The sequence below is a fragment of the Pseudophryne corroboree genome, chromosome 6, assembly GCF_028390025.1.
Source record: "Pseudophryne corroboree isolate aPseCor3 chromosome 6, aPseCor3.hap2, whole genome shotgun sequence".
NCBI classification, from domain to species: domain Eukaryota; kingdom Metazoa; phylum Chordata; class Amphibia; order Anura; family Myobatrachidae; genus Pseudophryne; species Pseudophryne corroboree.
In genome coordinates, this window is record NC_086449.1 from 193,945,940 (window position 1) to 193,959,142 (window position 13,203).

A 13,203-nucleotide genomic window follows, 5' to 3' on the forward strand; every position below is an offset into this window, starting at 1 on the left:
TCCAAGGGCTGCGGATGGGGGGCTGATAGCCTTTTTGTCAAAAATTTAATATTGTTTTTAGTAGCATTACTACAAGTCCCAGCAAGCCTCCCCCGCAAGCTGGTACTTGGAGAACCACAAGTCCCAGCATGCGGTGGAAAACCGGGCCCGCTGGTACCTGTAGTACTACTACTAAAAAAATACCCCAATAAAAACAGAAGACACACACCTTGAAAGTAAAAGTTTAATACATACATCCACACCTCCATACACACATACTTACCTATGTTCACACGAGGGTCGGTCCTCTTCTCCATGTAGAATCCATGGGGTACCTGTTGGAAAAATTATACTCACATAATCCAGTGTAGTTCGGTCCTCTTCTTTTCTATTTGTAATCCACGTACTTTGCAAAATAAAAAAACGGATATACGACCACGCACTGAAAGGGGCCCCATGTTTTCACATGGGACCCCTTTCCCCGACTGCCAGGAACCCCCCCTGACTTCTGTCTAAGAGGGTTCCTTCAGCCAATCAGGGAGCGCCACGTTGTGGCACCCTCCTGATTGGCTGTGTGCTCCTGTAGTGTATGTCAGGCAGCACACGGCAGTGTTACAATGTAGCGCCTATGCGCTCCATTATAACCAATGGTGGGTACTTTGTGGTCAGCGGTTGACCGAAAGTAACCTCACCGCTGACCATAAAGTTCCCACCATTGGTTATAATGGAGCGCATAGGCGCTACATTGTAACACTGCCGTGTGCTGCCTGACATACACTACAGGAGCACATAGCCAATCAGGAGGGTGCCACAACGTGGCGCTCCCTGATTGGCTGAAGGAACCCTCTTAGACAGAAGTCAGGGGGGGTTACTGGCAGTCGGGGAAAGGGGTCCCATGTGAAAACATGGGGCCCCTTTCAGTGCGTGGTCGTGTATCCGTTTTTTTATTTTGCAAAATACGTGGATTACAAATAGAAAAGAAGAGGACCGAACTACACTGGATTATGTGAGTATAATTTTTCCAACAGGTACCCCATGGATTCTACATGGAGAAGAGGACCGACCCTCGTGTGAACATAGGTAAGTATGTGTGTATGGAGGTGTGGATGTATGTATTAAACTTTTACTTTCAAGGTGTGTGTCTTCTGTTTTTATTGGGGTATTTTTTTAGTAGTAATACTACAGGTACCAGCGGGCCCGGTTTTCCACCGCATGCTGGTACTTGTGGTTCTCCAAGTACCAGCTTGCGGGGGAGGCTTGCTGGGACTTGTAGTACTGCTACTAAAAACAATATTCAATTTTTGACAAAAAGGCTATCAGCCCCCCATCCGCAGCCCTTGGATGGGGGGGGGACAGCCTCGGGCTTCACCCCTGGCCCTTGGGTGGCTGGAGGGGGGGGACCCCTTGATTGAAGGGTCCCCACTCCTTCAGGGTACCCCGGCCAGGGGTGACTAGTTGGGTATGTAATGCCAGGGCCGCAGGGACCAATATAAAAGTGTCCCCCGGCTGTGGCATTATGTATCTGGCTAGTGGAGCCCGGTGCTGGTTTCAGAAATCCGGGGGACCCCTACGCTTTTTGTCCCCCGTATTTTTGGAACCAGGACTAGGCGCAGAGCCCGGTGCTGGTTGTTTAAATATGGGGGAACCCCTGTCACTTTTCCCCCCATTATTTTTACAACCAGGACCGGCTCAAAGAGCCCGAGGATGGTTTTGCTTAGGAGGGGGGACCCCACGCATTTTTTTTTCAAGATTTTAACAATGATTTATTTTTTTATAAAGGTGCACAATGAAGCCCAGCACGGATCTCACAGATCCGGCCGAGATTCATTGTGTTAAAGTCGGCAGTGTTTTACAAGTCACTCACGTAAAACACTGCAAAAAAATACGAATGACATCGACATCGGTAAATACGAAAATGCAGAATACGACAGCTTAGTAAATTAGTCGTAATAAATTCAAAAAGTTGCAACTTTACACTTTCGATGTCATTCGTGATTGAACTTTAACCTCAATCGGGAAAATACGAATTTTAGTAAATATACCCCACTGTTCCCATTTTGTCTTCATACTAAAAATAATTAGAACAATTGTCCTATAAGAACATATAAGTTTTCTTTTTTTTAACAACGTGAAAGTTTGCAGTAAATTATAGCAACTAAACATATTTGCTTTTATTGTCTAACATGCATTAAACTGATCACAGCTAATTGCTGATTGGTTGCTAATGGTTACTGTGCATTGCACTTAGGGACTGATTCAGAGATGGACACACCGTCAATGATACATGCCACAAAAGCTATTTTTTTGCCATTGCGCATGCATACAAGTCGCTGTGGCCATACATTTAAGCTACACTGCACATGTGTATAAATCACACTGGGCATGCATTTAAGATGCACTGCGCATGCATATAAGTCGCACTGCACATGCCTATAAATCGCACTGCGCATGCCTATAAGTCGCACTGCGCATGCCTATAAGTCAAACTGCACATGCATATAAGTCGCACTGCGCATGCAGATAACTCGCACGGCGCATGCATATAAGCCACACTGCGCATGCATATAAGTTGCATGGTGCATGCATGCAAGCCACACTGTGCATGCATATAAGCCACACTGCAAATGCCTATAAGTCGCACTGCGCATGCCTGTAAGTCGCACTGTGCATGCCTATAAGCCAAACTGCACATGCATATAAGTCGCACTGTGCATGCATACAACTCGCACTGCGCATGCATATAAGCTGCACTGCACATGCATATAATCCACACTGCGCATGCATATAAATCGCACTGTGCATGCCTATAAGTCACACTGTGCATGCCTATAAGCCAAACTGCACATGCAAGTCGCACTGCACTTGCAGATAACTTGAACTGCACATGCATATAAGCTGCACTGCACATGCATATAATCCACACTGTGCATGCATATAAATGTCATGGTGCATGCAAACAAGCCACACTGCGCATGCATATAAGTCACATGGTGCATGCATATAAGTGTCATGTGCATGTCCGTGATGATCTTGCTATAGTGGTCGCAGTGACAATTTATTTGCAAAGTGAGTGACAGGCAGGGAGCATTTGTGGGAGGTAACAGGGAGTGGTGGCTCAAACACAGGCGTGTTGGGACCATTTTCGGGGGAGTGTCACAGCTTGCAGCTGCGATGCCATATGCAGTTACAATGGCTCCTGGGTCTTACTTCCTGCGGACGTGCTGTGTGACCATAGACTCTCAACCGATGTGCGACCGATGTCTGCATCTTATAACGCAAGTGGCGGATTTGAGAAGCATTCAGTAGGCGTCTCTGTACAAATTCCGGCAGCTGTGCCATTTGCATACTTTGCACAGCCGCAGCGTACTAACTGGCAGCTGCGTCTGCATTTGTGTCAATCTGTGAATCAGGCCCTTAATTAGCAATCTACTCTTCTCAAAATAAGTATTGAAAAGACCATTACAAATAATCTATGACTTATGATTTCAGAAGATATAAACATGGTGCCTACAAAGTGATAATCACAAATTCAAAAGCAGGAGACCTAAAAAGGTCTAAATACATGTTGGGAAATGAAACCAATTTAAAAATAAAATGGAATCCCTAGGCATATAGGAGCACTGTGCAGCACTGGGCAGCAGTGAGGAGCACGGGTCAGTAAGAGGGATTAGTAGCACAGCCTGACTGAGATAACAATAGCAGTGTTTCAGACATCAATCTACTTCATCCTTCTAAGGTAGACACAGGTCTCAGTGATGTGACACACACAGCGAAAGGGGGACTTGTCATTATGTATCATAAACTGTTATGCAAATACCTCAATTTGTAACTATTAACATAATTTAGCGCTCAGAGACATACACTCATTTCTAATCATCGCAGTGGAATGGAGTCTTGTTCTGTCGTTCTTAGCCTGCAGGAAAGTCTTTCATCAAGATGCTGTAATGTTTTAATAACCTGCCAGTGTTCGCCGGCTGTGCTGCCGCTGACGACACTCTTACATTGTCCTCATTAAGGAACAGGTCGGGGAATAACAGGACATTAACGCATTGCCGGTGTGCGGGGTCCTGAGGCTTTGAAGCTGCTGTTTCTGACAATGCATGTCTGTTAACCCCATCTGTGATGAGCCCTTGTAACGTTACCTGTATTATGACCCTCACCTGTGCCCATTTCTGCCTCCAGGTGTCCGGGCTGTACCTCTGCCGCTCTCTCAGGGCCCAGGCATAGCACGGAAGATGTGCTGCAATGTCGCAGAAAGCCGTCCCGTTGCTGCCAAATTCATTGTCCACTTTAAATAACCAGCGGGTCACCAGCATGTTATCTGCTATAAGATGGACCAGAGAGCTGTAGAACTGTGAACGTGTTAAAGATACAGACATGTAAATGTAACACACAGCAACATACATGGTACACAGATGAAAACATCATAAAGACACTTCGGGCCTAATTCAGATCTGATCGCAGCAGCAAATTTGTTAGCTAATGGGCAAAACCATGTGCACTGTAGGGAAGGCAGATGTAACATGTGCAGAGAGAGTTACATTTGGGTAGGTTATTTTGTTTCTGTGCAGGGTAAATACTGGCTGCTTTATTTTTACACTGCAATTTAGATTTCAGTTTGAACACACCCCACCCAAATCTAACTCTCTCTGCACATGTTATATCTGCCCCGCCTGCATTGGCGTTTCTATAATGGGTGCAGTGTGCGCGGTGCACACGGGCCCCTGAGTCCCGGAAGGGCCCACTCTACACACACTCCACCCATTTCTCCTATACTTACCTTTCCAGAGCCCATCGCTGACTGTGCGTGGGCCCCCTCCTCTCCCGTAGCCGTCGCGCCGCTGCTAGCGCACTGATCACTAGAGACTGGCACAGTGCCAGAGTCTATAGCGCAGGGCTCCAAACAAATGGCGCGACGGCCATTGTTCGGAGTCCTGCGCATGCGCTGTAGACTCTGGCATCGTGCCAGAGTCTACAGCACTCAGAGCGCTAGCAGCGGCGCAACGGCTACGGGAGAGGAAGGGGCCCACACACGGAGTCTGCACACGGGTCCCCCCTCTCTAGAGACGCCCCTGCCCACCTGCACTGCACGTGGTTTTGCCCATTAGCTAACAAATGTTCTGCTGCGATCAGATCTTAATTAGGCCCTTCATCCACATTGAATAAAATGTAGCTTATAGTGATAAAAACAGACATATATTAAGTAAGTTAAGGGTTAGAAAGTGATAAACCAGTGATAAGCGCAAGGTGATAAACCAACCGGCCAGTCTGTCAATTTACATATTGGTGCTGAATCTGATTGGCTGGTGCGTTATCACCTTGCACTTATCACTGGTTTATCACTTCCTTATGCCTTCTCCAGGTTAATACATCTCCCCCATTATTGGGAGCGTGTATATGAAAGACCCTGACTTTATTACTATGGACCCCACTCATATCCATTTTATTGTCTTTTTTTTTTTTTTTAAGACTACTATATCTGCGGAAGCACTGGAGAAGGGGCAGAGAATTACTTTGGAAGGCTACATCACCAATAGTTTTTTCCTCTTTGTATAAGTTATATACAGTATTTGCTAATATACAGTGCAAAAGCAACTCCTCCCCCATAGGGACATAATATAATCATGGTCGGGATGAGGACTGGGCAAAGCAGGTAGTTGCATTGAGCAGTATGAAGCTGATTGAGAACTGTTTATTTAAAGTCTGCAATGGGTGCAAGCAGGTCATAGTCATTATTTATGTCCTCAGATTAAGTTGTGAGCCGCACAATGGGGGTCATTCCGAGTTGTTCGCTCGCAAGCTGCTTTTAGCAGCTTTGCACACGCTAAGCCGCCGCCTACTGGGAGTGAATCTTAGCTTATCAAAATTGCGAACGAAAGATTCGCAATATTGCGAAAAGACTTCTCTGTGCAGTTTCTGAGTAGCTCGAGACTTACTCTGCCAGTGCGATCAGTTCAGTGCTTGTCGTTCCTGGTTTGACGTCACAAACACACCCAGCGTTCGGCCAGACACTCCTCCGTTTCTCCAGCCACTCCCACGTTTTTCCCAGAAACGGTAGCGTTTTTTCGCACACTCCCATAAAACGGCCAGTTTCCGCCCAGAAACACCCACTTCCTGTCAATCACATTACGATCACCAGAACAAAGAAAAAACCTTGTAATGCCGTGAGTAAAATACCTAACTGCATAGCAAATTTACTTGGCGCAGTCGCACTGCGGACATTGCGCATGCGCATTAGCGACTAATCGCTCCGTTGCGAGAAAAATATAACGAGCGAACAACTCGGAATGACCCCCAATACTATTACAGAGCAATGACTAAGCGTCTCATTTGGTGCCCATTGAGATGCCACTGCCAAGCAATGTGTACTTGCTATTAACATTCATTTCATTCAGGATGTAAAAAAAACAACAGACTAGGAGACCAAACACCTTCCTTTCCTGGGTCACCCCATTCACAAAACCCTGCCAATCAGTTTCTGGATTGAAACGTGAAAAGACAAATTAAATCTGTATAAATATGGATAAAATATATAACGGTAGCTAGCACGCTGGAATGACAAAAAGAAAAGTTATTTATTCCTGTATTACGTAAATAAAAATGTATAGCTCTGTGTTTTTATAATGTTGAGCTGTTTTTTCTGAGTAGCTCGAGACTTACTCCTACATTGCGATCAGCTCAGGCCATTTCGTTCCTGGTTTGACGTCACAAACACGCCCTGCGTTCGGCCAGCCACTCCCCCGTTTCTCCAGCCACTCCTGCGTTTTATCCTGGCACGCCTGCGTTTTTCCGCACACTCCCAGAAAACGGTCAGTTTCCACCCAGATACACCCACTTCCTGTCAATCACACTACGATCACTTCAACGATGAAAATTCTTCGTTCAGACGTGAGTAAATCTACTAAGTTTTGTGATAAAATACTTAGCGCATGCGCACTGCGTACCATACGCATGCGCATTTTTGCCTTAATCGCTCCGTTGCAAAAATCGGCAACGAGCGAACAACTCGGAATGACCCCCATAGTTTCTATTTGAACACAACAGGAGTGTTTTACCTTTGTACATCTTACATGAAAGTGTCATTTTTATTTTTTTTATTTTTTATTGCGTTTAGATGTAATGTGCATTCCAGGAAAATATTAAAGAGACTACCTATCTTCTAAACACAGATAAGCAAGGACATTGCTTTGCACCATTTGTAAGGATATAACCTGTATGAGTTTATACATGCACTGACTTAAGTTTGTGATTTTATTTGCTATTTTATAGTCACACTTTATTCTTTTTTCTTCTTTATTTATTTTTTATGAGTGGAGCTGGAGCAATTTTTATGGGGTCTTAAATGGTTAACAAACTTGGACCGTTTAATAAAACACTGAAAAGACTGCTGAAAGTCAATTTTTATGCAATCTATACGTATAAAATAAAGTTGTCATTTTTGTTTCTCTGTTTGATCCGGCATCACACAAAAACTACTAGATGAATTTGGATGGCGTTTTCACTATTGCATAATTTAGTGACCTAGAAAGAAACTGAGGTATGTATCATCTCGGTGTGACACCAGGGAGATGAGCAATAAAGGAAAGACCAGACAACTGACACTCCACGTGTGCAATGTGCAGAAATTTTTGGGAAAAAATATAATTGTAGGGACTGTTTATGAACTATGGAGACATTTTTTTGTCTCCATATGTACATTTTTTGCCTCCATATGTACATTTGTAAATGTAAACGATAACCAAAAAAAGAGGTTGATTAAATGTGGAAGGATATTATGAAACATCCAACCATGACAACATTTAATTATGTAAGTAGTCGTTAGGTAGAGCGGATATTTGCTTATTTTGCTTTGTTCATTAATGTATTCAGAATAAATATCTCACAAAGTGACTTTTATGTTTCTGCGGAGCAGGAGACCAGTACAATGCATGATGCTTTCTTTTATGTAATGTCATTTCAGATAAAATGTGCAAGTCTTAAAACTTTTACATGTATCTTGCATTTTAGCTGTATAGTCCTAGTAAAGCGCACTAATCGCCTCTATTCTCTGTACCTCGTTTATGGGCTAAATCATCATTTATGAGATTGCAGGTTATCCATACAGAGTTGGGACTACTAAAATCACATATCCAAGAGGCACAATATGGCTGCTGTCTTGTGCATTGGTGACAGGTGTGATGCTTTGTATGACTTAGTACTGGCAAGGCTTCTGACCTGTTCCTGGTTATAGATGTCATATTCTCCTGGAGGAGTGGGGACGTCAGCACTGGCAAAGATGCGCTTGCTGCCAGATTTGGTGCTGTAGAGATGTGCCACCTCTGGCTCAGTGCCAAGCACAGGGAGCCCAAGCACATCTGCCACGGCTAGGTCATCCATGTGGGGGACTCGTCCAACTATATAGGTCTCCCGTCCTTGTGTCAAGTTCCTTATGCGCTTCAAGGCCTTCGGGCTGTATTTGAGTAGGGTGGACAGGCACATGTGGTGATTCTGTAACGGATAATATAGGAGATTAGACTCAACATCATAAGGTATTATATTGGGGTTTGTGCAAAATCATAAACACGACTGGCAAAACTCTGGTAAACCTTGTAACAATGAGACACCCTCACTCAATACGCTAAGGACCCCACCGCACTGTGCAAGATTTTGTTAGTACGCCGTGGGCACTGTTAGACACATACCGGGTTACATATGACTACACATATGTAAATATAGTTTTGGGGCCCATGTAGTACTGTAGTAATTGTGGCTAATCCACTGAATGCTGATACAGGTTGAGTATCCCATATCCATATATTCCGAAATACGGAATATTCCGAAATACGGACTTTTTTGAGTGAGAGTGAAATAGTGAAACTTTTGTTTTTTGATGTCTCAATGTACACAAACTTTGTTTAATACACAAAGTTATTAAAAATATTGTATTAAATGACCTTCAGGCTGTGTGTATAAGGTGTATATGAAACATAAATGAATTGTGTGAATGTAGACACACTTTGTTTAATGCACAAAGTTATAAAAAATATTGGCTAAAATGACCTTCAGGCTGTGTGTATAAGGTGTAGATGTAACATAAATGCATTCTGTGCTTAGATTTAGGTCCCATCACCATGATATCTCATTATGGTATGCAATTATTCCAAAATACGGAAAAATCCCATATCCAAAGTACCTCTGGTCCCAAGCATTTTGGATAAGGGAGACTCAACCTGTATTTACATAGGACTGACGCATAATTTAGTAGCAGGGCTGTTTAACATATATGTAGCGGTGGTCCCTCTGTTTTCATTTACATAAGCAGCCCCTACAGCTTTTCATGGGGAACATGAGAATGGACAATTTACCAAGTGCTGGAATACTTCGCTTTTCAGAGATGGTACTGGTAGCTACTGCCATTGCAATTGCCTTGGTAGCCTACAATTATTCACCATATAGGTATCTTTGAATCACTATCACTTTACTTTTCACAAAGAGGGTTCTTATTGGACAACTGTCCAAGCAAGAGAATCTAAATAAATATCTCCAAAAAGACATTGGTTATCCAGGGGTTTAAGTGAGCCGGAACGGGGCGGAACTGCGTTCCAGTCACTTCCCCTCCGGCTCACCTAACCCGGCGATGTGTCCCCGTCGCTGCAGGGAGATGACGGGCGCCCACTGAGATTGAGTTACCAGCGGGCGCTCGTCTCCCTCTCTACATTGGCAGCTGGAGGCAGGAGCTCAGTACTGAGCTCTAGCTTCCGGCGCTGTCACTGTGCGCTATGGGAGAGATGTCATGACGTCTCTCCCATAGTGCCGAGGAGCGGGCACCCAGAGGACTGCAGCGGTCGGACACGGAGCGGGGCTTGGTGAGTATGGTCTGTGTTTTGTCTGGTTTTTTTCCTTTGTAGCGGCGCATCTACTGGGGGGCAAACTACTGGGGGGCATTACTACTGGGGGAGCATCTACTGGGGGCAAACTACTGGGGGGCATTACTACTGGGGGGTTATCTACTGGGGACAAACTACTGAGGGGCATCTACTGGGGGCAAACTCCCGGGGTGCATATCTACTGGGGGACTTTATTACTTGGGGCCAACTACAAGGGGGTAAGCTACTGGGGGCAAACTACTGGGGCAAGCTACAAGGGGGCAAACTACAAGGGGCAAGCTACTGGGGGCAAGCTACAAGGGGGCAAGCTACTGGGGGCAAACTACAAGGGGGAAAGCTTCTGAGGGCAAACTACAAAGGGGCTAACTACTGGGGGCAAACTACAGGAGGGCATTAATACTGGGGGCATAACTACAGGGGCATTACTACTGGGGGCGTAACTACTGGGGCATAACTACTTATGGGCAAACTACAGGGGGGCTAAACTACTGGGGGCATTACTACTGGGAAGCTAAACTACTGGGGTCATAACTGCAGAGGCATTACCACTGGGGGCATAACTACTAGGGCTAAACTACAAGGGGCTAAACGACTGGGGGCATTACTAGAGGCAACATTATTACTGGGGGCAATACTACACAGGGGCATTACTACTGGGGGCCCTACTGAGGGCATTGTAAAGGGGGCACTTCACTCCTGGGGACATAAGGGGTACTACTATTGTGGGCATTACATAAGGGGCACCATTACTATGGGGTCTATATAAGGGACACTACCACTGCGGCCACTACCAGTACAGTGGACATTGCATAAGGAGCACTACTACTGTGGGCATTGTATAAGAAACGCTACTGCGGTGGGCATTATGTGTATTACGGGGTGTTACTACTGTGGGCATTATTACTATTGTGTGACCACGCCCCTTTCTTTTTGAGATCACGCCCCTTTTTTGCAACGCGTGCCTTGGGCGCGCGCAATACCTTTATTATGTGGGCGCCGTGGGGAGGGGGGTGAGCTCCACCCCCTCTTTAGGACCACTTTAAGCACTGGGCTTATCGCTGTTATGTATGGTGAGGAATCATAAACAGACCCCTTGTTCTGCTACAGCAGCACCCATGGACCTCTTGTGCTGCTCAGCACCTTCACAGATGTCTGAATACAAGTCATAATAGGCTAAACGTATACATAGACTAGGGCTACTTTATAATTATATAGTTTTAAACAAATGCCAGTCTCCTATATGAAGGTATCTGTTATTAAGCTCACAAAACATTCTGGTAGGGTCACTCATATGGTTAAGCCATAATCATCAATCTGAGGGACAACTACTCAGTTGAAGTACAGATGAGTCCTCATATACAGACAGCATCCTTTCTGCACCATATAGCGCGAGACACCTCGCGCGACATAGATGCTCCGGCACGAATAAGGATTCCCGTGCTTGCCTACTTTCTCACAAATTTTTCATTTTCATTTGCTAATAGAGCACTAAGGGCCTAATTCAGGGTTGATCGCAGCAGCAAATTTGTTAGCAGTTGGGCAAAACCATGTACATTGCGGGGGGGGGGGGGGGGGCTCGGGGATTAGATTTGGGTGTGTTATTCTGTTTCTGTGCAGGGTAAATACTGGCTGCTTTATTTTTACACTGCAATTTAGATTTCAGTTTGAACACAGCCCACTCAAATCTAACTCTCTCTGCACATGTTATATCTGCCCCCCCTGCAGTGCACATGGGGCCTAATTCAGAGGGCAGATATAACATGTGCAGAGAGCGTTAGATTTGGGTATGGTGTGTTCAAACTGAAATGTAAATTGCAGTGTAAAAATATAGCAGCCTGTATTTACCCTGCACAGAAACAAAATAACCCGCCCAAATCTAGCTCTCTCTGCACATGTTATATCGGCCCCCCCTGCAGTGCACATGATTTTGCCCAACTGCTAACAAATTTGCTGCTGCGATCAACTCTGAATTACCCCCTAAGTACTAAGGAGTAGTATTTTTGTTGCACAGGAATTGGTATAAAGTAGCAGATTAATCCTAAAGATGCATGCTGTAAATCACTCGCATAGGGCCTGGCTTTTTCCTGCACCCTAATTCGCTAATGCTATAGTGTGCATTTAGGATTAGTATTTTTGTTGCAACAGAATTAGCAGATTAAGATGCATATTTAACACAAAATTGGAAGCGCATGCGTCCCGCTTTTGTGCGTACAGGGTCACAGCACAGATTGTAATGCACAGTATCAGAAATGCAAGGGGTGATGACTGAGAGGTAACAGGGGGGTAGCTAAAAAGATGCACAGAGATGTTGCATCCTATGGGAGTGTCGCAGGAAGCGGTTGAGTATAAAGACAGTGAACCGATCGCATAGTTCAAAGCGGAGAAACTGCACCTGCCATAAGACTGGTGATGGTGCATCAAGAACACACTAAGTGCTATTTCAGTATCTACAGACATTGACAGTGGGCATCTCAGTCCTTGTACAATCGGACGCATGGATGTACACCAGGGAGGGGTTTTGTAGTGGCTTGGCATAAAGACGCATTCTCACTGCTTCTCACTCTGAATCAGGCTCATTATTGGAGTCTCTTCAAAACGGATTAAGCTCTCTAATACCCCTTTCACACCAGCAGCTTTGAACACGGGTTATTGGCACATGAACGCGCATAACCCGTGTTCCTGTGCGGTGTGAAAGGTACCAGGGGCAATATACCGGGTTGAGCGACCCGGTATTTCAACCCTGCTAGCGAGCAGGGTTGAACGCGTGTTCAACCCGGCTCGCTGTGTGGTGTGAACGGGACCCGGGTCAGTGCGACCCGTTTCCCGTTCACAGTGTGTGGATGGGCGGCGCTTGGAGATCATGTGATCTCCCAGCACCGCCCACGTAGCATCACTGCCGACGTCACCGGGTTGCAGTCTGCGGTGTGAAAGGGGGTATTGAGGCGGGTCGCACACTGGGAGCTCCCGTGTCAGGCTCCCGGGTGCGACCCGCCTCAGACGGTATGAAAGTGGTATCACAAGAAGGAATAGGAATGTACTGCACAGAAGCACTGGTGAAATGCTTCAGGTACAGAATCACTGACTACCATAATGATATGCATGTGTTGTTTGCACTGGCAGCTACGTTAAATGTGACAATGACATAAAGAGCTAAAAAATGGTTTCATTATTTTGTTCCTTGCTGCGGAACGTCACATATTCATATAAGCATGTGGTTCAGTTGTTTTCAATGCCTCATCCCTTCCTCTGGAGCTCCATTGAAACTGAAGAAAATGTGGAAAAGCAGCCACCTGGGTGAGCACTAATGTATCTATATAACAGGACAACACGTTTTCAATTCCTGACAATCCCTATTTGT

General features: G+C 45.3%; 1 protein-coding gene across 4 annotated transcripts in view; it reads right to left on the reverse strand.

The window, feature by feature from the left end:
* Window positions 1-13,203, reverse strand: part of IQCH (IQ motif containing H) — a 199,065-nt gene that overhangs the window by 70,588 nt on the left and 115,274 nt on the right. For all 4 annotated transcript variants that reach the window (XM_063925555.1, XM_063925554.1, XM_063925556.1 and 1 more), the window contains 2 exons: window positions 8,194-8,466; window positions 4,140-4,331 (listed from right to left, as the gene is read on the reverse strand). In XM_063925555.1, coding sequence (XP_063781625.1) covers window positions 4,140-4,331; window positions 8,194-8,466 — 465 coding nt within the window. The remainder of the gene's footprint in view (window positions 1-4,139; window positions 4,332-8,193; window positions 8,467-13,203) is intronic.